The sequence below is a fragment of the Pan paniscus genome, chromosome 4 (assembly GCF_029289425.2).
Source record: "Pan paniscus chromosome 4, NHGRI_mPanPan1-v2.0_pri, whole genome shotgun sequence".
NCBI lineage: Eukaryota > Metazoa > Chordata > Mammalia > Primates > Hominidae > Pan > Pan paniscus.
In genome coordinates this window covers 41,519,295-41,546,700 of record NC_073253.2, presented here as the reverse complement: position 1 = coordinate 41,546,700, position 27,406 = coordinate 41,519,295, and the positions used below count along the sequence as shown (strand labels likewise).

The 27,406-nt window shown below is 40.5% G+C and overlaps 1 protein-coding gene across 2 annotated transcripts in view; it reads left to right on the top strand.

Annotated features, from left to right (window-relative positions):
• The window catches only part of ARHGEF28 (Rho guanine nucleotide exchange factor 28), a 314,196-nt gene that overhangs the window by 145,516 nt on the left and 141,274 nt on the right, over positions 1-27,406 (top strand). For both annotated transcript variants that reach the window (XM_034959953.3, XM_063604431.1), the window contains 5 exons: positions 1,468-1,651; positions 4,078-4,258; positions 8,249-8,318; positions 22,013-22,065; positions 22,940-23,000. In XM_034959953.3, the coding sequence (XP_034815844.2) occupies positions 1,468-1,651; positions 4,078-4,258; positions 8,249-8,318; positions 22,013-22,065; positions 22,940-23,000 (549 nt within the window). The remainder of the gene's footprint in view (positions 1-1,467; positions 1,652-4,077; positions 4,259-8,248; positions 8,319-22,012; positions 22,066-22,939; positions 23,001-27,406) is intronic.

Sequence of the window (27,406 nt, the reverse complement as noted above, 5' to 3'; positions counted from 1 at the left end):
CTTTTTTTTGAGACAGGGCCTCACTTTGTGGCCCAGGTTGGAGTGCAGTGGTGCAATCTCCACTCACTGCAACCTCTGCCTCCTGGGCTCAAGCGATCCTCCCACCTCAGCCTGCTGATTAGCTGGGACCCCAGGCGAGTGCCACCATGCCTGTTTAATTTTTGTATTTTTTGTGGACAGTGGGTTTTACCACATTCACCAGGCTGGTCTTGAGCTCCTGGGCTCAAGTGATCCTCCCGCGTTGGCCTCCCAAAGTGCTGGGATTAAGGCATTAGCCACCACGCCTGGCCTTATAAGGGTTTTTAGTGTTGGGGATGGTGGTGGGTGGGGCATGTTGGACAGGAAAGGAGCTTGATCAGGACTCGGGAAGGATCATAATGTAGTTAGGATTGCTTTTAGGGTTCAAACTGCCTTTTATTGGTTTCTAGTGAACAGTTGGTTAGTCTTGCGGAAGGTTCCTATAATGAGCAATCATTCATTTGCCTGGGCAAGTGGCTCCTGGAATAGTAAAATTGTGCTAATGAAGATAATGGAATAGTAAGATAGTGTTAATATGGACAGGAAACTGTGGAGAAGTAGGTCATTTTGTTCTCAGTGTCCATTTTACAGTGAACAATTCAGTGTACAGACTATTCAAACTAAGTAATTTAAATACACACAAACCGTAGAGATTTTAACAGCCAATTGTCATTCAACTCCTCAAATGCTAAATGGCTTTCATTTGCCAGATACTATGCTAGGTATTAGGAATAAAATACCTCAAGGACCCCTCCGCCTGGAAGATGACAACAGAGAGTGGCAAACACCACAGTGGAGCTGATGCACACGGACCGACCAAGGGCCCTCTGTGCAGGGGCCTTACAGGTCGAGCCTCCTGAGCAGAGCAACGGGGTGGCTTTGGCAATATTGACATAATCTCAGGGATTTAGTAGATGGGTAAAAGCACTGCTGTGAAGTTTGAGAATGACCCATATGAAGCCATTTCTCTTGCGGCTTCTTATCAGGGGAGGAGCAGCTCTGAGGACAAAGGGTGGAAACGGAGGTCCCTCTACAGTCTTGGCCTCTGAGAGCCTCCCTGCCTGAGCAGCAGGATCTCCTCAAGGAACTCTTTGCATATCAACAAGTGTCTGTTTCCAAAGGATGGTCCTTTCCTAGAACCTGCTTCCCTAGATGACTGCACTGCATGTCTAGTGAAAGATGACGTGAATGTGTAGTGCAATGGGTGGAAAGAACACTCTACCTGTGCTCAGCGGACCTGGCCCCAGCACCTACTGCCTACCTGGGCATTCACAAAAATCTTGAACTCTCCAAATTTGTAAAATGAGATACAGTGATTGGGTGCCATTGTTAATTTCTTCCAACTCTGACGTTCTTATTATGTCTAAATACACTGTCCCTTTGATAAAATGTGTAAAACAAACTTTGTAAATGGAGGAACTAATATGGTGTGTGTTTTTTCCTCTTCAGTATCTTCTCACAGAGAATCTCTTCTACACCTGGCTATGAGATGGGGCCTGGCTAAACTTTCCCAGTTCTTCTTGTGTCTCCCGGGGGGAGTCCAGGCCTTGGCTTTACCCAACGAAGAGGGTGCCACACCATTAGACTTAGCTTTACGTGAAGGACACTCCAAGCTGGTGGAAGACGTCACAAAGTGAGTTTAGCTACTTGATAGTCTCTCTCTTATTTGTATAAAGTCGGCCAAGCATTATAGAAAAATGGAAATAACCAAACCACAAGCTAATGTTGGTTTATGTTTTACTGTTAGCTCTCATGCATATATATAGATCATATAAACAGATATACTGGTATAATTGGTATTAATGTTTCATGAGGGTGAGATAGGAAAAAGGTCTCAAAAGGCTCTGAAAGGAGTGATAATGAAAAAAAATTGGGGAAACACTAGCATTTAGATTTCAGCTTAAATGTCAACCCCTTCTGTGTTATTCTCTTTGATGATTATGATTAATTCAGAATGTTAAATATGAGTAACATTATGACTAATTCACAATATTATAATTATATGTGTGGTCATTTGTTTCATATATATCTCTTAATCATTTGAGGTCTGGGACTATTTCTGTTTTACCCATTGCAATGCTCTAGTACAATGTCCAGCACATAATATTTGTTGAAAGGATATAAATTTTTTTTTGAATCAATGAATAACAGACAAATGCTATGGTATGATTTAGTCAATTTGGTGGTCATTATGGTCTAATGAAATAATGTAAAGGAAATAATTTGTAAACTATAATGTTCTCTGTGTTAATGAGGGTATCAACACTTCCAGTGAATAATGAGTGTATTGTTGGTTACTTAGAAAGGTTCAGGTCAGCCATTATTCTTAGCTTATGAAAGAAGGATTCATATATAGTGATTTTTTTGACTTAACGTGGTAAAAAACCAAAGTATAAATGGGAAAGTACGTTGAAAATTACAACATTCTACATAAATATTAACCATTGTTAGAGTAAATGCTACATAAATATTAAATATTATTAGAGAATTATTATGTGGCATGTTCAAATGGACTGGCTTTTCTTGTTTGGCTCATGGAACTCAATGTAATTAATTTATAGTTATGTAGTACATAAGTGGGCATTAGAGTAGAAATCAGAGCTTTTGGTTTATTTTTGTTTCTCATTTGATCAAATGACCATCAGCCAAGGGGCAAGCCTATCTGGAGGGAATTGTCCTTTTCCTTGTTTTAACATGACCCCACTTCCTTGGCTAAAAAGGGCAAGGCAAGAACACTTCCTTTGACTCATTCATCGTGAACAATTCTGTGTTCTACTGAGGTCCTAGAGGCACACTTCATCTGTTGGTAGCTTTGTATCTTTCTACTGTGTCCAAGACGAGAAGATACGTGTTTTAAATGTTTCCAGGTCTAATAAATCCATTCATGGATGGGATTAGAAGTAGAGTGTAAGCTAAGTTCTGGTGATATGATGATAGAGCTTCCATATTCTAAATTAACAACAATGACCTTATTGCTCAGGTTCAGAGACCATTCATCTCAGTGGCTTGTTATTGGCATGGGGAGTTGTTTTCTGGAAACTTCTGGAGTCCTTGCCAGTAATGAGTGTCAAGAGTTTGGAGAGGTCCCCTAAGACTTAGAGTAAAACTGTTCTTTAAGGATCTCTTTTTGTCACTCCATCTGATGGAGATAACATTTCCTTCATTGGAAATATACTATATTTTTGTAAAGCAAACATTCATTAACAAAATTAGGTCATGTTAAAAGAGGAAAGGGGCATAGAGCTAGTTCTGTGAATTGAGGAATCTGGGAACAATCTGGTGGGATGTGACATGCTGAGGTATGCTGTAACCCAAGAACATTAATATTTCCCCTTGAGGTTTCTTTACTGTTACTATTACAGGACCTTATAAGCCATCCAGAATATTGCGATACTAACCATGAAGCCTGCATGTAATTTACAAATGTACAAATGTTCTCAGCCAAGATATAACAGAAAATAAGTGTATATTCAAGAATTTAGGTTGGAAATGTCGTTCCTTTGTGTGTGAGTGTGTTCAGAAATACAACATGATCAAATTTGTGCATGTTTTAATTTGCATAAGAAAGAATTTACAACAGTGGTACCATGTGTTATGAATATCTCACTTATTTATGACATCCAAACCTCACCATGTTCCCTGGAGATCATATCTGTTTTCCACAGTAATCACCTAATAAACCACTGGCTGCCAGCTAATTTGTTCTACTACAGGTAGCCCCATTAAAGTGAGAGGCATCTTTTCAGATTAAAAGGAGAATGAAATGTTGAGGTAAAGTACTATGTTTAAAATTCAGTACTGTTTCATTCTTTATGTAAACCTTTAAAGTACGTAGTATATGTCAATGGTTTTCAATAGACTTCTTCTCTAGGTGGAAAAAGAAAGATGGCTTTATTAGTATCTGTTTTTATGATCTTATGTATTTATTGCACATAGGTGACTTTCAAGGATCATTTTGCCAGTTGGATTTGTAAGATCAGGGGCAGTGATCCTAAGGGCTGGGATCCTGGGGCTGGTGTCTTTGAAGCTCTGTGTGGGTTTTGATTTGTGTTGTTTCAGTTTTCAGGGCAGATGGTCCCCAAGCTTCTCCCGAGTGCAACTCAGTGAAGAAGCCTCCTTGCATTACATTCACTCATCAGAAACGCTGACCCTGACCCTGAACCACACAGCCGAGCATTTGTTGGAGGCAGATATTAAACTCTTCCGGAAATACTTTTGGGATAGAGCCTTTCTTGTCAAGGTTTGTACATAGTGATTCTAGCATGTGATAATGCATGCTTCAGAGAATGCAGGCATCAATTTCTTATTATGAGAACAGTGTTTTTTGGGGGTAGGACTTTTTTTTAATGAAACCTTGGGGGACATGAAATTGGAAACTGCATTAGATCAGTAGAATGAAGACTATTATATATTTTATAGGAGTTTGTATAATATTTTCATTTTCTTTTCTGAGCTTGTCTTTTCCATAGTTGGGTTTTAATACTTTAATATTGGATATTTTCATTAATTTATTGATTGTATTATAATTATTATCTAAAGCAGTTACATTTAGGGCTATCTTACATGTATAATATCTACTCCCAGATTATCATATTGCTCAAATGTAGTTAAGCATTTGTTCCAGTGCAGAATCCAGTACAGAATGCAGTACAGACTCTGCTTGAATGGAAACAGGTAAAATCCTAGTTCTTTTCCAAAGAGGCTTTCACCTTCCCATCATGGTCCAAACCCCACCTTTGGGTGCTATCATAGCATGCCCATCTCAGGGTTTAAAACATTTCAACTTTATCTCTCTTTTTTTTTTTTGGTAGACTTTGAAAGAATATTAAGAATATTTCCATCTTTTAATTATGATTAATCAAGGTGTTATTTTGAGTAAGGCTTGAATAAGGCTTGAGTCAATCTAGTTGGCAGTGCTCCGGGGTCTATTGAACACACTAACCAGATCCTATGGCCTCCTGTGTTCTCAAGCACATTCCTTCACAAGACACAGGTCTCATGACTATTTAGGCTTTACAGAGTAAAAAGTCAGCTTAGAAAACCAATATTATCATTGGCCACAGTTTCAGCTTTTGTAGAATATTTGCTTCATATAATTGAAATAATGAGTTAGCCAAAAACATTATGTATCAAACAAAGATTATTATTGGCTTACTCCATATAGAGTTTTATTTAAACAGTTAAAATAAAACGTGGTCTTCAGAGTATGATCTTTCTCTCTTTGCTGGGTTTTAGGGAATTTGGTGTGTAATTTTCTGACATACAGCATCACATACAGTATATACAGAATGAGGGTCTTCTTTTAAGGATGCTTGTCATTTAAAACTGCTCAAGCCGGCTGGGCATGGTGGCTCACACCTGTAATCCTGGCACTTTGGCACTTTGGGTAGCCGAGGTGGGTGGATCATGAGGTCAGGAGATCGAGACCATCCTGGCCAACATGGTGAAACATCGTCTCTACTAAAAATACAAAAATTAGCTGGGCACAGTGGTATGCGCCTGTAGTCCTAGCTACTTGGGAGGCTGAGGCAGGAGAACTGCTTGAACCCGGGAGGCGGAGGTTGCGGTGAGCCGAGATCGCACCACTGCGCTCCAGCCTGGTGACAGAGCGAGACTCCGTCTAAAAAAAAAAAAAAAAAAAAGTGCTACTCAAGCCTTCATCCATCACTGTGGTTTCTCACCAAAGCACCCAGTGGTGGTTATTCTGGCTGGGCAGACGGTTGGTTTTGCCAGCATCAGTTCTATGGGGGCAGAGCTCAGCCCAGTGCTTTTCCTCAGAAGAGATGCTCAGACAGCGGCATAGCACTTGGTGACTATCCTGAAAAGAATGGAACAAACTCTATTGAACATTTGCTTCATTATAAAATCTTCTAAAGTCTTAGGCTAGATTTGTGATTTCTCATGTACATTTGAGATAATACTGATGACCTTGGGGAAGATTTATGATGAGTAAATCTAGATACCTCAATAATTTATTGTAGTGGACTTTATAATCACAAAGGCCAAATGGAGATGGCTCTCCAGTTTCTATGAGATTTTCATCTTATGAAAAACACTTGATACAAGAATCAGTTAGAGTGGAATGGCCTTATGTTCCAAGTTTCCACATCCCTCTTTTTCCTTCCTTTCTTGAGGTGTATGGCTGATTTGAGCAGAGAGACCGAGAAGGAAGGGCTGAGAGATTCTTTATGGCTTCCAAAGACCTTAATTCTTACTTGCCTGACAAAGTGATTCTATTGTATTCTTATCTAAATTTTTTGTGATGCATATTACTTGGTTAGATATTATTTTAAATATAAGCAGGTGGTAATTATTTTATAGGTTGTCCACACTGAAGCTTTACAACTTTGGATGATAAATATTATGAGATTACATATAGATTTTGTATAAAAAGTATTCATGCTTTATGGAATCTTATCTAAAAGTCCGTTTTTATATGACAGCTATAGATGGGGACTTTGATTTGAGTGACTGATCTGTACTCACTGAACTACAGCCCATACTCAGTCTTCTCCAAGGAGACATGTTTAGTCTCTGAGTTTAGGCATTGCTTAGTTATCTGTAGTCCTGTAGAACAATGACAGTAAAACCTTGCTGTGGAAACCTGAGTTTGCTTTACAATATATAAGAGCTCTCCAGGTGAACCCAGTCAGAAGCCATACTTTCAGAGTTGTAAAGGGTTCATACTTTCACACTACATTTCAATTGACAGTGATGGCCTGACAGTTTCTAATAAATATTAAATGTTAAAATGGAAGGTGGTGCGAAATATCCAAACTGTAAAGACAGAATATTAGGAAATTAAATAATAGGCAAACTCGTAGCCGTATCTTTTAATCACTTTTTAGTTATTTCCTCATAACAATCCAAATGCTGATAATTTCACTCTACAGCTTGGCTAAAATTAATAAGCAACTAGGAAATTTAAGTTTTTAAAGGTATATTCAAAATTACTTCTAAGGATAAAAATTAAGTTTGGATATATTCTATTTTCAAGAGAAAATAGCATTTCCTTATTTCAAGTTTTGTTGTTTAATCAGAAACCAGCATTGCCTTGATGTTCTTTTCTCACATAGCCTTGGCGACTCTCACTCTCTTCATTGAAAGACGGGGGGTCAGGGCTAAGGTTCAGCCCAGGTAGACACATGGGGCAGGTGGCTGTCTGTCTTAGACCTTGAGCCTGTGTGGTGACCCCTCCTCCATCCTTGGGTGCTCATGTGGCCATCTCATCACTACCCCTTAATATGGACCTGCCCTGGTCCAGCCACTCATTCCATGGTGGGCCTTAGAAGAGAACACAGTGTCCTGGAAGTGGGGCTGGGGTGAATTTACAGCCCATGGAGGGTGGGCAACCAGGCACTTGTTGCTCCCTGCCTGTTTGTGATTTGCTGAATTGTATATATTTTTATATTCCTTTTACTGCAGCTGCAGGGCATTGTTCCTAAGTAGTCAAAGAATGAAGCACCCAATCTATGGGGCTTAATGACACGCCCAAGGGGATAAGGGACCTATGTCAGTTATGTGATTACCTGCCCAAGTATACTGATGATTGATTTCAGAACCTGTGCTGGGGATGTCTTGGGCTGGCTTACTATTCAGCACATCAATGCATAATTCTGTGTTTCTTCACATTTTCACTGGCTGTGGGGAATCTGTCAAAAGAAAATTCGGATGGTCCCAAGAGGGCAACTTTTCGCTAAAGCCTTTTGGAAGGCTCATCAACTTAGTGTCACCCAGGGCCAGCCTGCACCAGCGTGTGCCAACCTGCAGCTCAGGGCCCATGGTCATCCAGGATCTTCCTTGTGATCACGGTCCTAGCCCCTCACCTGGTCCTCTGAGATTCCTGTGTCTTAGGATGTGGATTTGGTCTGCTCCAGGTGGCAGATGCACAGGCCAGAAGCCCTTCTTTCTGGCGTCAAGATTTTCGGTTCTCTTTCTGGTACATGCATGATATTCCTGAGAACCTTCTGCTTGGTGTGACCTGCAGAAGCAATAAAAGATTAGTGGCAGGGACAGTTTTGGCCCCTGCCTTGGAGTTTCTCCTGACTTTGCTCGCCCTCCTGCTGGGGTGCTGGCTATATGTTCTCCCAGTGGCTTCACCCACCCACTATTTCCCAACCTCGTAGCTCTGAGATCATTGATAGTGACTTTTGCCTCTTTGCTGTATATCTGGAACCTCAAATGGTTTTCTGTGCTTTTTTGTTTTTTTTTTTTCCCCATTGTTTCCTAGGCCTTTGAGCAAGAAGCCAGGCCAGAGGAAAGAACAGCTATGCCCTCCAGCGGTGCAGAAACTGAAGAAGGTACGCATGCTCCTTTCCCACTTATGGCAGCCACAGAGTGCTCTGGACCAACAAGCTAACCAGTCCGTTGAAGTGTGTGGTGAAGCCGGCCAGGAATCAAGGGGCTCAGAGGCAAGATCAGGGGTGTGGGATACAGCAAAGCCCCTGGGTCCTCGGACAGCATCAAATGAAGTATACTGTTTGTTTCCACTCTCCATTTAACTAGAATGTCCTGAGTGCTGTTTGCCAGGACCTGGGCCAGGTCCTCTCGCATTCCTGATCTTCAGGATGCTCTCTTGACATTCTGATTGTTCTCCTCATTCAGCTTGTTCATTCATTGAGTCCTTCATTCCATCATTTGTTCTTTAGTTTCTTCCACCTTTGTGGATCTCCTACTTTTTGCTAAGCAAGGATACTCTGGAAGTCATGAAGGAGTTTTTGTCATCACGAGGGTCGGGGGGCACCACTGGCATTTAGAATTGAGGCATCAGGGCTGCTGGATGTTCCTCAAGGTACAGAACAGCCCTGTGCAACTAAGAGTTGTCCTGTACAGCTGTTTACAGTCCTGATGGTGATTCAGAGACGGCATGTGTGATTCTACTTGTGGTGGAAGTTCATAAAAGAAGATATATTTTTTATAATACATTGTTCCTACTCTATTCCACAACGTGCCACATGGAATCATTCTGATGCCCCACTTGTGCATAATACCTAGCTCATATGCAGGAAAATCATCATTCCTCATTTTCCTCAACTTGACAGTTTATCTATGCATGCAATTCTTACTTCATTTGAGGTTACTTCTGCTTTTCCATATGCAAATTAATTTTGGTCTTTTAGTAAGTTGTGGTAATAAACAGAAGTTTTCATTCTAGGAAGCATATTTTTGCATATTCCTGTATTTCTTGTCTGGAATAGATCCTGATTTTGTGTTTTCAAAACCCGGTGGTTGCAAAAATCTAACCACATTATTGCGTCTCCTAGGGTATTTAGGGTAAAGGTTCTATGCATTGAAATACATATTATCTTCTTATCAGTTACTCTCCATTTGCTTCATATTTTAGTTAGGATATTATATTGATTTTTATTTTTAATTAGACATGAAGATAAGGTTATATGTATCTAGGGGGTAGAGTTATGTGATCTACTAACTCAATTTCAAGATAGTGAAGGAAGCAACACAAAATACCTGTTAATGTAAAGGGCATAGGTCTGATAGGGTTGAGAACCACCAAGCTTGATGCTGGGGCTAGGGAGGAAAAATATGACAAGGCCCTTGTTCCTAAGCCACCAATGTTAATAGCTGGTCAATACTTTTGATTCTGCTTTTAACTGGCCTCACAGAAGAGTTGGATTCTAGGTATTTGTCAGGTACTATGATCTTAAACTCTTTACCTGCGTGTTTGTTAAAAAAAAAAAAAAAGTAGTCTTGGCTGGGCACGGTGGCTCACACCTGTAATCCCAGCACTTTGGGAGGCCGAGGTGGGTGGATCACCTGAGGTCGGGGGTTCGAGACCAGCCTGACCAACATGGCGAAACCCCGTCTTTACTAAAAATACAAAAATCAGCCAGGTGTGGTGGTGTGCACCTGTAATGCCAGCTACTCGGGAGGCTGAGACAAGAGAATTGCTTGAACCTGGGAGGCGAGGTTGCAGTGAGCTGAGATTGCGCCACTGCATTCCAGCCTGGGTGACACAGTGAGACTCCATCTCAAAAACAAAACAAAACAAAACAAAACAAAAAAAACTAGTCTTAGAGAAGGCGTATTTCTGGTGAGTTGCTGAGTCTGTGTGGCCCATCCCGACTGCATATGTTCCTGGGTTAAGCCCGAGCAGCTGAGCCTCCTCCTCAGACTGCACCTGCTTGGAGCCCAAGGGAATTGCCTTTACTGTTCTCCCCTGTGGGTGACACTCGCTACTGGCTGTGTTGACGGAGCCACTCTTTACCCTGCTGCCCAAGAAGGTGGTGGGCTACTTTGTGCTTTCTCCTTGAAGACCTGTAGGAGAAAGCTCTTTCTGGTTTTGTATTGGGAACACAGCTTCACCTGAGTGCCTGGCTCAGCTCACTTTTACTGCTGTACCTGTAGCCGATCAGGTTTCTTACTTCTAGCTTTCTGACAAACTTGGAGCTAAGTTTCTGGGCACTTGATTACAAGGGCCTATGGCAATGCTGACTGCATTTTTTGTATTAAGTTGTTGCTTATTTAAGCCTCTGCCCTTACTTTTTCTTTTTTAAAATCAACTTCTGATTTTAAAAAATCCTCTTGCAAATTTTTCCTCTCTTGTATTCTACGTTCAAATTAATTTAGAACACTGAGGTCTAAAGGAGTATTTTAATTCCAAGTTGTTCTTAAGGGGCTTACAGTTTGAGGTTGGGGCAGAAAAACAAGCTCTCATGGCACAGTGTGATAATTGCTACAGGAGTTATTTCCAAGTAGCTCTGTGTATTAGCATGCTGTAGACTGTGACAGTGGAGCGGTCAGGGAAAGCTTCCTGGAAGAAGTGGCCCTGGAGCTGTGATCTAATGCAGGGAAGGGAATTCTACATGCAATACAAAGTCCTGAGCCAAATGACGTACTGGGGAAAATGCAGCTCATTTTGAAGCCCTGGAATATAGTGCGTGTGTGTGTGTGTGTGTGTGTGTGTGTGTGTGTGTGTGTTTGTGCTTCTGTATGGAAGTGGCAGTGATGCCAAGAACATAGGCTTAAGAAGTAGGCAGATTGGCATGGCTGTACATGAGGCAAGTTGTTAGAATTCTACCCTGACAGCTCTGTAAAGTTCACTTTGGTGGGAGTATGGGGAATGGATGGGAGAGGCCTAGTGGAAGATGGGGACCAGCCATGGGGCTGCTGAAAGCAACGCAGAAGAGAATCTGCCCTACAGCAGTGTGACAAGATGGGAGAGTTGAGGACACATGAGTGAGGTCCTGAAAGTGTAGGATCTGATTGGCTGTCAGTGGTAAGGGAGAAGGACGGTGTCTCCATTCCTGGGGTGTAGCACTGGGTGGGATGGGCCTTCCAGGAAGCAGAATTATGACAAAATATATGTTCAGTTTTAGACAAGTTGAATTTGACAGGTGTTTGGGGCAGCCAAGTTAATATACGTGGCTGCCAGTTTGACTGAAATTAACCAATAAGCACAAGAATTTGGACAGAAATCCAAGCCCTCTGACTCCAAATAATTAATAGGTATACTTTAGAGCCCTTGAATCTAGACAATGCTTTTGTATTTGTCTACCCTTGAAAGAATACTAGAAACTGTATGCATATTCCAGCAGAGGGCAATATTCAACTAAAGTGGAAGCATTCAATTAGTTTTTGTCCATTCATGAGTCTGGAGGAGACTCAACTGAAAGAACAAAACATTTTGAGCATAAGAGCTTCCTCTTAAAAAAAAAAAAACAAACCCTAAAGCAAACTTCCTCTTTCAAATCTATTAGAAGATTCTTAGTAGATTATGCTTTTCTGTCCCCTCTGGGACAATGTGTAGTAGGGGGGAAACTCTAAGCTTATATCTGTAGCTGCTATTAATTAAAAGACTATAATAATTCTAGCCTGGACATTAACTTTGCTGTCTCTGTGAGCGTGATAAATGGTTTTATTATTGCCTATGATCCAGTTATGTTTCTATAGTTTTATGATTCTAGTTGTACTCCCAGAATAATGGCACATTATTTCAAATGAATGGCCAAAAAGTCTTCTTATTTTAATATGCTCATATTAATAAGCTAATTATTAGTATTAATAAAAAACCTGGCTCCATATTTTCCCCTTGCCTTCTTATCCTTATTTGATCTCTCTGTCCTAGGATTTCCTAAAGAGCATTGTACAGAACACTGATCTTGGAAGCTATTTTGAAAAATAAGGATTCTTTGGCCAAATAAGTAGAAAATGCTGTACAGTAGTTCCCTCTTATCTTTGGGGGATAAGTTCCAAGATCTCTAGTGGATACCTGCAACCCTGGATAATACTGAACCTTATATATACTATGCTTTTTTTCTATACATACACACCTATGATAAAGTTTAATTTATAAATTAGGCATAGTAAAGGTTAACAATGATAACTAATAATAAAGTAGAACAATTATAACAATATGCAAGTATCACTACTCTTGTGCTTTGGGGTCATTAGTAAGTAAAATAAGGTTACTTGGACATAAGCACTGCCATACTGAAACAGTTGATCTGATAACTAAGAGCTACTGAGAGACTAATGGGCAGGTAGCATAGGCAGCATAAGGACACTGGACAATGAAATAATTCACTTTCCTGGTGGGAAGGAGTGAGATATCATGAGATTTCATCATACTACTCAAGAATGGTCTGCAATTTAAAAAAATGTAGGAATTATTTCTGGAATTTTCTATTTAGTATTTTTGGACTGAAGTCAATGGCAGGTAATCAAAACCATAGAACATGAAATCCATGATGGCAGGGGCTACTGTATATGAAACTCCCACTTTTGAGATTCGGAATGCATTTAATGTTTTGTGGGCTCTAGTAAGTCAAGAAACCTATATAATCTTGTTTAACTTAGCAGTTCTCTAAATTAATGGATCACACGAGAGTCCTTTTTTCGCAGTTCTCAACCTCTCATAGAAACGGTCTGTGAAAGGTACTTTGAAAATGTTGTTCTTCCTCAACTCTGTGGCACTTCCCTCTCTGGATCTTATGTCCTCCATTTTCACTATCACCTGGGTTCCTGCCATCTGTTAGTCCAGTAATGCGCACACCAGAGAGGTGCAAGAAAGAATTTTTCAAACTGTTCACAGTCATCTTGAATATTCCAGATCATCCATGCCTCCCCCGACATCCCACTTCAATTCTTGATATCACATGGGAGGCTATTGCCTGCCTGGCATCTACTGGGCTATAACGCAACCTGAGAACAACTACAGTACCATTTGCCATTGTATGAATCCGCTTAAAAAATTATTTTGTAGTTCAAAAACGCTCTGCATTTGCTAACTGTCTTAACTTGGTGTCACTCATTTGTTACTTTGTTGGCTTCTCCCCATAAATTATCTTCCACATTTTCATTGACAAGGAAATAGGGATTGGAACATGTGTTACAATCACCAAGAAGAGAGGGCAAAATCATTTCCTTCAGGGTGGAGGCAGCCGCTCTCACTGGCTCAAAGTGGCTTCCCCTTTGTGATTCTGTGTGGGAGGCAGAAGAGGCTGTTGGTCCAAATGCAAGATTCAGGCTGGACAGCTGGACATGTGTCCTTAGGCCCATTTCCGTATCCATCCATTCAGTAAATATGTATTGACTGTCCATCACTTTATACCAGCCACTGTTCTTGGCAGTAACCAAAAAAAAGGCAAAGAGAAAAAACCTTGCCCTCAAGTAGTTTGCTTGCATTTAATTTCACTCAAGCATTTGTTAGCACCTGCTATGTGCCAGGCATTGTTCTAGGCACTGGGCACAACCTGAGTTAAGTCTATACACTCATGGAGCACTCATACCTATGGTCATCGGGAGGGGCATTTCTGGGAGTCAGGAGTCAATCCTACGCACTTTATGCATGAGGAAGTGGCAGCACAGAAAAGTTATGTAACTTACCTGAGGTGACACTGGCCCAGGCCGTCAGAACTCAGGTGATCAGTCCACTCCCTTACCGACCAAACTATAGACGCCCACTACCCCTATAGAGCAGAGGACTGATCTATTTAGTGTCTGGACTGCTGGTCTAGAGTTCTCTCAGCATTTGGGGGATAGAAAAAGCGCAAACATTGGAAACATTGCCTTGAAATGAGCTCTATTCCAAATGGTTCATCTCTCTCAAGTCCTTATGACCCGCAGGCACAGACATGTCTCGATGACACATGCCAGTAATAAGCTGACTTTGCTAAAAACCTCAGCTCTGCCGTGAACTGGCCTTTGAGCATAATGCAAGTGATTAGGCTGTTTGCTTTTGTGGAAAATGATGGGGTGGGGTGGAGGTGGCGGTGTCATTTAATACTTACTTCAGTGAGAAAATACAGATAAAGCACCTTGCCCAGTATTGAACATAGTGGATGTTTACTGAATGATGTCTAATCATGAGTGCAAGTTATATAACACACGCCTATGGTGGATTCAATGGTAAAGATATGTGTTTTGAGATACCAGGACCCAGCCATTCGTGTCGTGGTGACTAGAAGTGAGCAGATTTTTGCTTGAACATTCTGTAGACAAGGGTGCAGCACTTCCCTCTGTGATTTGGTTTGTGAAATGTAGAGAGAGTTGTGTGGTGGATTTTCCTTATTTGAATATCTCCTGTGAGATATTACTGGGAAAACAATAGGGCTCTTATCCACACAAAGTGTTGTTTCCAAGATTTTTCATTTGAGACACTCTAGCTCAAGGGCTTTTTAGGAGAACTGTTGCAGATGGTTTAGATATCAAGATATAGGTCCTTTAAGCCAGGACAGCTGGGACCTCGTGTTGGGGACTTAAGACAGCAGTACTAGGCAGGCCGTTCTGCAGAGCTGATCATTCACTTGCATACACAGCTCTACCTTGACTCTCATGTGAAATATCTGGTCAAGGACTTGATAAATATTGTTTTCCTAGAAGTAGGGCATTTTTGGCATTTTCAACAAAAAAAATCATACCCAGCCCCAGGAAATGATTTGTAACTGTTGCTTTCATTTAGTATTATTATCATTATTATTAAGTTCTGGGATACATGTGCAGAACGTGCAGGTTTGTTACATAGGTATACACGTGCCATGGTGGTTTGCTGCACCCCTCAACCCGTCATCTACATTAGGTATTTCTTCTAATGCTATCCATCCCCTACCCCCTACCCTCTGACAGACCCTGGTGTGTAACGTTCCCCTCCCTGTGTCCACTTTATTCAACTCCCACTTATGAGTGAGAACATGCGGTGTTTGGTTTTCTGTTCCTGTGTTAGTTTGCTGAGAATGATGGTTTCCAGCTTCATCCATGTCCCTGCAAAGGACATGAACTCATACTCTTTTTTATGGCTGCATTTTACAGAGCAATTCAGCCTTTTCTGTATTTCCCTTAGCGACTGACTTCGCCAGTCCTCTTTCTTCTCCTTGTCACAGGAAAGAACAGTCTTCATCATTAAAGGGACCATGATATGGATAGGATATCATGATGATATGATACTCATTTTGTATATTATTATTAAAAAATCAGTATTTTCTCACGCATAAATAAAAATTCTCCTCACCACTTAGTTTATCAAAGGATTAAAGAACCATAGTTTGACTTGGAAAGAACTTTAGAGATCATCTGGTTGAACCCACTGTATGTTTGAGCTCAAAACTCAGAGGTTCCCCAGAGCTCACCTAGATGCAACACATTTGGCTCATATCTGATATAGATACTTTATTCTAGCTGAGTCAGATAAGCAGCCTAGAGAGAAAAAAAAGTTTTAAACTCAACTAAGTATTCTAATAGAATTGCAGTGATCTTTACTTGAAAATATAGCTAAAGGTTAGTTTCTTTCTTGAGTTAAAGTAGAATCTAAGTTTGGTAAAAATGGAATTTTGTTTATGTCTTTGAAAGATGACTTGCTTAATTTTATTCAAGCCATTGATTAACTTAGGAAAATTATGCCCTGGCTTCAATTTAAAAATGCAGTTAACCCTTGAAAAACTCGGATTAGGGGCACCAATCCCCTGCACAGTCAAAAATTCATGTGTAACTTTGACACTCCTCAAGCTTAACTACTCATAGCCCACTGATGACCAGAAGCCTTGCCAATAACATAAACCATTGATTAATACATATTTTGTATGTTACATATGTTATATACTATATTCATATAATAAGGTAAGCTAGAGAAAAAATGTTCTTAATAAAATCATAAGGAAGATAAAATACATTTACCGTTTATTAAGTGGAACTGGACCACCACAAAGGTCTTCATCCTTGTTGTCTTCACATTGAGTAGGCTGAGGAGCCAGAGGATTAGGAAGGGGTGGTTTGTCTGCGTGTTTTATCAAATTGTCAAAAAAATCTCCAAAAAAATTACCAATATATTTATTGGAAATAATCCATATAAAAGTGGACTCATGCAGTTCAAACCCATGTTGTTTAAGGATCAACTGTATAATGATTTAGAGCTTCTGTGTAATTGATAATTGCAACCAAATTTTGGGGCTGAGGATACTTTCTCTCCATAATTGAATTCTTTGCTTTAGAGATTTCTATGGTGGGCAGGGGCGGGGGTTCAGGAGATGTAAAAATCTGTATCATAAAAATTTATCAAACATGGAGTTATATGGTTCAACAATTACACTCCTAGGCATATACTTAAGAGTAATGAAAACATGTATCTACACAAAAACTTTTACTTGAAAGAATGTTCGTTGCAGCATTATTAATAATAGACAGAAAGTGGAAGCAACTCAAATATCCATCAGCTGAGGAATAGATAAACAAAACAAAGTAGATACCTCCTGTCTGTCTATCTATCTATCTATCTGTCTATCTATCTATCTATCTATCTATCTATCTATCTATCTATCTATCTATCTAATGGAATACTATCTGGCAGTAAAGAGGAATGAAGTACTAATACATGCTATGGCATGGGTGAATCTTGAAAACATTATGCTACATGAATCCAGTTTCAAAAGACTACATATTGTGCAATTCAATTTATATGAAATATCCAGAATAGGCAATTCTGTTGAGACAGAAAATAGATTAGTGGTTGCCTCGGGCTGGGGTGTGGAAGGAGGATGGTGAGGTGGTTGGGGAGAAATGTGGAGCGATTGCTAATGCGTGTGGGGTTTTCTCATTGGAGTGATGAAAATGTCCTAAAATTGATTATGGTGATGGTTGCAGAACTCAATATACTAAAACCCATTGAATTGTACACTCTAAATGGGTGAATTGTATGGTATATGAATTATACCTTAATAAAGCTGTCATAAAACATATATGGGGGAGTATATACCAACATTTAATGGTAGTTATATTGATTTTTTTTTAGTTTTTTTTTCCAAGTTTTTATTTATTTTATTTTATTTTTTGATACAAAAGACTTTATTGCAGCATGGGCTTCATGTTCACATTGGTTCTCCTTGCCCAGCAAGTCCCCCAGAGGCCTTGTGAGCAGCTCAGATAGATGCTGCACACACACTCAGTTTGTGTCACAGCTGAGGAACCCCAAACTAAAAAATCCCAAATCTTACAAGGAGACTGCTAGCAAGCCTGCCCAACCCTTGCACTGGAAGGGGCTATTATCTTTACTACTCTGGTCTGAAAACAAATCTGCCTTCATCCCCAAGGGAAACACTATTTCTCGGTTTCAAGACTGTTGGCCACAAAACCATCCTTCAAAAGATAATCCGGTAGAAAAGTTTTCACAGTAAGAGTAGGCACACCACGGAGAATGGCCTGCAGCAGTCTGGTGTTGCAAGAGGGCTACTGTGGCTCCAAAATCATTTCTTCATTGAACTCTATTCAGACAAAAAGAGCAATGGAAAAAGATCCTTTTGCCCTGCAACTTTTTTTTTTTTTTCTATTAGTGATAGAAGCCTTTTTTGGAGCGGTGCCAGGAAAGTTTCTATTAAGACTCTGGCCAGAATTGGATCATATGTTAACCTCCAGACAAAAAAACTGTGTAAGAGGAGGGAATTCTCCACTGTCTTAAATAATTACTTTTGTCTTTAAAAAAAGAAACACAAGTAATTTAAATGAAAAAAATATCCTGTATTTTAAAGAAGATGTCTTAAATTCTTTCTGAAACAATATAGAATAGAAATATAAAAATGATATGCCAAGGAGCACATTTTGGAGTTGCTTGAGGCCAAGGATTTCTTCCATCTTGGTTTCTTCTCCCCAGCTGCTGCTCAGTAGGGACCAGTGGAGCTTGTTGAATTGAGTGGAATGTTGGGCTCTCAATCACTGATAAGTCTCATTTTGATATTTCTGTAAGTAAGTGCCTCATTGTTGCTCCCAGTCCATATTTATACCGAGCAGGCAAAATGAAAGTTCTTATTAGTAGTCCCACTTTTAGGAAAAAAAAAAAGGAATAACTGGGATATTGAAACAAACTTTCAAAGTGTGACAACAGTCTCTGAATTAAGAGTGGCAAGTAGTCTCTCAAGTGCCTTTGCCATTTTAATTCCCTGGCCATTGTGAATTGAATTTGTACGCTAGGATAAAACATTGTAGCAACACATGCAGGTGCGGTAGTTAGTAGTGAAACAGCAATACTTACTAAGTGGAGAGGAAAAGGATTGGCTTTTGGACTTACAGAGCCAGAAGGGTGGGAGGAAGTAAGGAGAAAAGGATTCATCTGTCTATGAATCTGGCAGCTCAGAAGTTGTGATAAAATAGCGCCAGTATTGGAAGTGTTTCAATTAGTTAATTCTAAAAAGTAAACAACTTTTCCTTCTCTGTCCTGATCCACAGCTTGTCTAACCATCCACCACATCTTGTCAGCTATGTATATTTTGGGCCACCAGATGTAGGTGGAGATGAGAAGCATTTATTCAGCACCTGTTAAGTGCAAAGCACCCAGCTTGGTGCTGGGGATACAAGGGTTGAGCGGAAATCGATCTGGTCCCAGCTCTCCCAGAATTGACAGCCTATTGAGAAAAAAAGATTCATTCAAAGACTATGAACCACCCACCATGTATGCCAGAGAGGCACAGAAGCTGCTATGAACACTACCATCAGGGTGTTTTTCTGACATTTGTGGGGGCAGGCAGAGCAAACTGAGGGCATGATCCTGGTTTTCCACCTGTGCTTTTGACACTACCCTGTAGATGTAAGCCAGTGGTGGACTTGGTTGTTAACAAGACAACACTGGTGGTCTGGCTGTATCTGACCACGATTCTTCTGCCACATCCAAATGGTGATTAAAATCAGAATACCGAGCATCCTGCGTTTTTGGTGTAAGCTTTTTTATTTGCTTAAGTCTAGACTCTGTGGTCTCATTTGCAAAATAAGACAGTAAGACATGTGCATACAGTTGAGATTTTTTAGGCGAATCTGCTTCTTAATGAGACACTGGCATGAATCTTACAGCGACTTAACCCTGTTCACTGGTGCAGTGTCACTAGTAAACATAAGTCTTAGAGATTATCTCTTTTTCCATTATAGTTTGGCAATTTAAAAAACCATGTTTATCAAGTTTGGCAAGTCTGATTTAGAGGAGTAATCCTTACTTCTGGGTGGGCTTGAGGGCAAGATTAATAGGCCTTTAAAACAGAATAGGTAGAGTTACTGATACCATTATCTGCTAAAGGTTGCTATAGCAATGAGTGGTTTGATTGCACTGTGTAATTGGTGGTACAGTGGGTTAGTGTAAAAGGATCCTACTAATTTAACAGAAACTCTCCTAGAGCAATTTAATTAATCCGTTAGAATGAATGCCAAATTCTTTGAAAGCTCTAAGATATGGTTCTGTTTAGTTCTAGGTTAATTAAAGATACATTATTATCTTGAATCAGCACAATATCACAAATATTTTTAAATGATTTTTGGATGAAGACTTTCTACGTTTGGAAGTTATTTTTTAAATGATGAGGTACAATTTTTAATGAAGACATATATTTTAATATAGTTTCTGGTACTTGTTTTGAAGTGAAAAAAATTGCACTGGACTACACGGAAAAACATAGGCATGGCAATCTATAAAAACTAGTTCACTGGCCTTTTGAGAAGGGAAAGGAAGCTGGAACCTAAATGCACTACCAGGTGTGAACACATCCTCTGTAACTGCAAACTTCACTAACAGATGAGATTGCCTTTTCCATTAGCAATCTGGATAAAATGTGTACTGTTCTTCCAAATAAATGCTGTATGTACAGAATTCTTTAGGAATGCAATATAATGATCATTTAAGAGTTTATGGCTGAGATGATTTTAAAGGAATGAATGTCCTAAAACAGGCAAAGTAAAAGGGTGTGACTCTTGATGTCTGTGCAGATGTGTCTGTTGAAACTCTGGTCCAGGTTATCCTTCCCTTCTTTTTTTTTTTTTTTTTTTTTAACGCCTTTGTGGTTTCTTTCCTACTTATCCCAATTTTTAGTGTTTGAGTATATGAGTTTCAAAACCAAACCAAATCCCTACTTTACACTTACAATGTGCCAAATACCATGGTAGGTGCTTCACATCAATTTTCTGCATCTATGTAGTGGGACAAAAATGCTAATTTTAACTATGTGTTTTGGACTTTGGCACTTGAAAGCAGGTCCTTGAAGGGTGAAATTAGCCCATTTTGACATTCCTACCTCTGGCAATGCCGTTCATGCCGATGTTACTCTGCTGCCACCTGGAGGCCTTCTGTGGGATGTGCATTTAAAGGCCGGCAGGGATGCTGTGTACACAAGCTGCCTGGGCTGGGTGTCCACTATGATCTTGTCCTCATTCCCTGCTGAGATCAGTTGACATGACCACAAAAAATTGGGGTTATTACGTTGTTCGCTGGTTATTTCCTTGTTGGTTTAATCATAGAAGCTAATATGCATTATAAATTCAAGAGCAATATACTATTGTGGCATGCAAATGTAGTATTACTTGCTTTCTGCAAAGCAAATTCAAAGTTATTGTTGTCCAGATTTTTAGAAACACAAGACAAGGATTGTTGGTTTCTCTGCTCCATCCTGATCTTATTACTTATAGCTCCATCCTTGTAATTTGTCATCTTTATTATGATTTGTCATGTAGAGCCATATAAATGAATACCTTATACATTTTCTAAGCATAAACATGGATGATAACTCCTAGCATTGTTGCCCAGAAGTGAGAAGAGCTTGAATAAATCCACCTGCAGATTTGGGGCATTAGATAAATTAATAGGAGTGACAAAACGGAATAGGGAAGGTCTAGGTAATGAACCTGCTGGAAAACTTCAGGCGTTTCCCCAGGATCAGCATAAAGCAGGGCTGTGGGGGAAGGGATGTGGAGCTTCCAGAAAAGGAGTGAGACCCCACAATGTTGTATGTTAATGCAAATCTGGGGTAGAGACTTTCAGTCATATGTCCTTGCTAGGGATATCGAGTGCTTTAATTTTCCCCAGGCCCAAACCTGTTATTTCGACAATAGTGGCTCTTGTTTAAGGGCAACTGAGTATTTGGGAACAGAACCAATCAATTAAACCACAGATAAAAATGCTGCCTTGGGTGAACCTTTTTTTTTTTTTTCTTCATCCCAGTACATCCTGACCACTACTGTTTCCAGGAAATCCTTTATTCAGAAAGAGGACACCCAGTGTGCCCGGGGCTGAGGTTGGAGCTGAGGGCTATGCTGGTGTTCTTGACCTTCAGTGATGTGTAAGGAAAAGCCAGACCTCTTATATAATGAATTACGCTCTTTTAAAACATATTGAAATCTGTGGTATTTGAGGAAATAGACATGTGGGATTTCCTCAGGTGGGTACGAGTCACGTCCTTACAATCTGCTATTTTGAAGAACTTTCGGTAGTGAGCAGCCTTCCTTTGGAATCAAGGGCATTTATTTATTTAATGATAATTTTTTCCCCTTCAGGATTTCCTGTGAGAGCTCCTGGGCTTGTTTCCATCTTAGTCCACACAGATAATACCAGAGTATGGACAGTCGGGTTATTAGACACTCTGCTCTGTGGAGAGCTGATTTTTAAGAGGCCTAATCTAAAAACCTATCTCTGTGCAGAAGGCTCCTGGGCAACTCATTTACACTTGTCAGCTAGTAGTTGTTGTTCTTCTTCTTAACAAGAGCTCCCATCAGCAGATCCTGATAATTATTTCTTTTGCAGAGATTAAGAATTCAGTGTCCAGCAGATCAGCAGCGGAAAAGGAAAATATAAAGGTAATGAATGACTCCCTGCTTCTTTCTTTGCACGTCTTTCCATAAAGTAGAAATGAAGATTTAGTGGTAATAAAAATGTTTAAAAAACACTAAAAAAAGGATGTGCCCCAAGTCACTTTCAGAATAATGTGAAATTCTGTTTTCTTTTTCTTTCTTTTTTTTTTTTTTGAGATGGAGCCTCGCTCTGTCACCCAGGCTGGAGTACAGTGGCACGATCTTGGCTCACTGCAACTTCTGCCTCCTGGGTTCAAGCGATTCTCCTGCCTCACCCTCCTGAGTAGCTGGGACTATAGGCGCCCACCACCACGTCTGGCTAATTTTTGTATTTCTAGTAGAGATGGGGTTTTGCCATGTTGGCCAAGGTGGTCTCGAACTCGTGACCTCAGGTGATCTGCCCGCCTCGGTCTCCCCAAGTGCTGGGATTACAGGCATGAGCCACCGTGCCCAGCCCCATTTTCTTTATCAAATTCTCAATCCCTATTCTTTATAACCAAACCTAGCTATCTTTCTGAGTTGTAGTTGTATATGCAAGATGATTGAATACATTCTGCAAAACAAATTTCTACTTGAAGTTTGATGTTTATAGATATTTGACAACAATGTGATTACAAGAGTAAATCTGGGAGATGTCCTCTGAGAATAAAATAACCTGTGTACAGCTTTCACGTGTGTTTCAGCTTGGGATAGATTCATTACTCACTTTTAGCTGTTAAATAATATTAAGTATAAGACTAGTTTTCTGTTTACATGTGATGATACTTGTAACATGTTTTCATTGATGCTTTCCAAGGTTGTTTTTCTAGTTCACAAAAATAAACATTAGTGTAGCATATATGTAATTTTTTAAAAATCCACCTGACTTTATCTTTTCCAGTGTGTCAAAAGCCTGGTGGTTCAACACAAGGAACATGAAGACCAGCACAGCCTAGATTTGGGTATGAAATAACGCTTTTACCTATACTCGTAGGGGCATCCCAGATCCAGGTTTAGAGTGGACAAGAAGCAAGTAAATTTTAACATAAAATATTCCTTCCTGGTAACCTTATCTATTTCCTGAAATGCATCCAGATAAATTTTATTTGTAGGATCATTTGTAATACTATGACTCTAGAGGTTGAGACTCCATTTACAATCTAAAAAACAAGGCAATCAAAGCTTTTCCTGAACAGTTTTACTCTGAGCCAGAAGCTGGCTCTGGACTTGTCATATGTTCCCTTGTTATTCCTGTGAAGTAGGCACTACCAGTCTCAGGTTCAGGTGAAGCAGTTGAAGCACTGGTGGAGAGTAGATGGTGGAACCGAGACTCATAACTTCATTCCACCTGGCCCTAGAATCTCCAAGCTTACCAAAATCCCATTTTGATGCCCAGTGGGGTCCCCTTGGAGCTGAGCCTATGTGATCTACACTGCTGAGCTCAGGAAAAGACCAGATGTTTGTTCTGGGATTTGAGTCTGATGTGAGTGTCCTTTCAGAGGAACCAGGTGTTCCTCCACCCTTGGCAAGGTAGAGGTATTTCCTCCCTCTGACCTGGGAATTCTCATCTGATTACAACATTCTGTTTCACAACTCCCTGAGGACCCCTTCCTAAATCTTCTCCCGGGTACTCTCTATTTCTTCAAGGCTAATTTGGACCCCAGCCCTATCTCTTGAGTTACTTAGCGGTGAATAGAGCATAATGAAGCTAATGGGGTGTTTGAAGATACAGGCTGAGCTATCAGCAGAGGCTGAGTTTGGGCACCTGGATGTCTGTGAAGACCTCTGGGGCTGACAAGTGAGAGGCAGATGAGCACGAACCATTCCAGTTGGTTTCCTCTGGTTCTGTGAAGCTGAGGCATCTCACACACCTGGAAGGCACACATGGGCAGGACAGTCTTAGAAGTTGCAAGGGGTGAGGTGTTGCTGATGGTAGTGACTGAGGGCTCAAGCTGATGTGAAATCAGGAAAAACTAAATCAATGCTCAGAGTGAGATTAATGGAGAAGGTGGATGACCCACGGGGTCACCGTGAGCCTACACGTGCATGGGGCTCCCTGAAGGCCGGGGGAGTGTGGTTGGTATGCTGTGCCAACACACGACAGAGCAGTTACAACCATTCGGAAATCATGCTGTGTAGAGCAGAGCAAGGAGGAAGCACCCTTGGTGTTGGTTGATGGTGTTGCTAGTAGCTTGGCCACATGCCAGAGGTGGTTTCCAGGATCTTGCTGCACGTGGCCCTACTGAAATTGGAACAGAAATTTAGACCCACACTGAGCAATATACACGTCCTTAATATTTTTGCTATTTAAGGTAAGAGTAATGATTTACTTACAGAAGAGGGGAAGAGGAAGGCAAAAAGAGAGCAAACATCTCTGTATAGATGGCTGTCGTGGGCCACTGATGTCAGGGCCATTGCTGTTACTCACGCACACAGGATGTCTCAGCTACAAGTTGCATCATGCTCCTGGGAATGTTAGCTTTGAAGAATGTTTGCTAAGATGAATTGCTGGGGGAGGGAGGTAGGCTACTAAAAGTATTAAACACTGAGACGATCTTAATTTCAGGTTTTAAAAACTCACTCTAGTTTCAAACTTGTAAACTTGTGAGCAAGAAGCATGTGCTATGGAAATTGTAGTAGTTTGACCTCGTCTGAGTGTTTTGTCAGTAACATCATTAAGTCTGTGAAGGATTTGAGAAAGATAAATGAGCACAACTTTAGTCCAGTGATTTATGAAAAGGACCATGATGAGTGTTTGTTGTGCTAGCATTTTCTTTTTGGTTCATTTAAACTTTTTGAATTAATAAAGTCCCCTGAGTTTTTGCAAAGGAAATTATAACAGATTTTCAAAGAACCTGAGACAGAGAAGGGGACAGCAAGCTGTGAGCAATAGTCAGATGGTCAGACACAGTCTGGAATAGGAAATGGGCTCTCCCTGGAGGCCACTTCAACACTCTTTTGTTATTTGTTATCTGTTATTTTTTATTTTTTGAGATGGAGTTTTGCTCTGTTAGCCAGGCTGGCATGCAGTGGCGCCATCTTGGCTCACTGCAACTTCTGCCTCCTGGGTTCAAGCAATTCCCCTGCCTCAGCCTGCCGAGTAGCTGGGATTACAGGCACCCATCACCATGCCCAGGTAATTTTTGTATTTTTAGTAGAGTCGGGGTTTCGCCTTCAAACTCCTGACCTCAAGTGATCTGCCAGCCTCGGCCTCCTAAAGTGCTGGGATTACAGTCATGAGGCACCACATCTGGCCTCTTTTGTTATTTTATAAGTGCTTTATTCTACCCAGTCTCTGAGGAAATGCTGATAAATGGTGTGGGATAAACACATGATAAATGCTGATAAATAGATGTGTAAGTCTTTGCTGACTTGTATTATTCAGAATTGTGTGGTGTGGATGTGGCCTCATCAGTGACACAAGTGCTGTTCCAGTGGCGCCCTCTGTGCTGATGGACACATTTTATAGCTGTTCTATCCAGTGTAGTAGTAGCCTGTGGCCACCTACGTCTATTGAGCATGTGACATGTGACTGAGGAATCGGATTTTTAATTATCGAATTTTATTGTATTGGACAGGGCAGAACAGAGTAAGTTCCCTTTGTGGTGGTGTTTTCTTTCTCCTTCTAGAAGTGTTTTATGCATTTATTGTTTTCTATTTTTTTTAAGTTGTTGTGGTACATTGGAGATGTATATATTTTTAGGGTACGTGAGATGTTTTGGTACAGGCATGCAATATGAAATAAGCACATCATAGGGAATGGAGTATCCATCCCTTCAAGTATGTATCTTTTGAGTTTACAAACAATCCAGTTACACTGTTTAAGTTATTTTAAAATGTACAGATTAGGTTGAGTATAGTCACTCTATTGTGCTATCAAATAGTAGGTCTTATTCATTCTTTCCATTTTTTTTTTGTACCCATCCTTTGTAATGTTTTATTGACCTTTCAGGGCATCAAGAATTAACACTTACCATTAGTTTATAAGCTGAAAATGATGGTTGGAGAAATGTCTTGGGTGAGTAACAACTGGCACGCTCATCCAAGCCGGTGCCCCAGAACCAGCTCCGCAAGGAGCTGACATCTATGTCTAATGCAGGACATTATGGCCCCATTCTCTGCAGATGCTGTAAGGGGTCGGCATTTTGTAGAAGGGGAGAATCATCAGTTGAAGGGCTAAGATCTGCTTCTGTTGCTATCATAGTGCAGAGTGGGACTCCTTCATATTCTAGGCAGGTAGGATGGGGAAAAATGGCAAAGCATTTGAAGGAAACAGAAGAAAAGAAGGTAGATGAAATGAAATGGGTCAATACCAAAAATAAGAGAAAAAGGGTCTACTTGGCTCAAGTAAATGGCACTAAAAGTGATTAAGAAATAGGATCTGGCCAGGCGTGGTGGCTCACGCCTGGAATCCCAGCACTTTGGGAGGCCAAGGTGGGTGGAACACTTGAGGTCAGGAGTTTGAGACCAGGCTGGCCAACATGGTGAAACCCTGTTTCTACTAAAAATACCAAAATTAGCCAGGCGTGGTGGCGCATGCCTGCGGTCCTGCTACTTGGGGGGCTGAGGCAGGAGAATGGCTTGAACCTGGGAGGCAGAGGTTGCAGTGAGCCGAGATCGCACCGTTCATTGCACTCCAGCCTGAGCAACAGAGCGAGACTCCATCTCAAAAAGAAATAGGAACTGCTTAAAGTTTTGATCCTATTTCTTAATCATATTTAATGCCATTTACTTGAGCCAAATGGACCCTTTGGGCAGCAGCAAATGTTGTGCCAAGGAGAAGGGGAGTGAACATCTTGCAGGAACAAGTGGACAGCCTGTGGGAAATGGAGTAGATGGGGAGTCTCAGCTGTAAAACTGGAATCCCAATTGCAAACAAAGATGCATAAACCATCACTGAATCAGCAAAGCTGCGAATGGCTTGATTAGACACTATCTTGCAAACTCTACTTTTAAGAGGTTGAATCTGAAAAAATAAAGCTATGTGGCTTTGGTTAGAAATTAAGATATCCAGTTAAAAGTTAAGTTCCTCCTTGAGGACTGTGAAACCATAATGCCAGTGTCTCAGGGGGAATTACAGAAGCTCCTGGAACATGATGCTCCTGTTCTTTCATCGAATAATATGTCAAAGTGTGAGTGAGGTTGTGGGTGACAGACCAGATGTGGTGATACTCATACTGAAGCTGATTTTCCTGCAATAATATATCACTCATGGTCTGCATTAGATTAAAGAGGACATGAAATTTATTTGGCCAAAGCTGAATATCTTATGACTATTTGGATGGAAAAAATGAAGGGTTGGTGAAACTGACATGTCAAAACAAGAACTGTGTGAGCATGTTTTGACTTTCCCTATGAGGGAAGGTGA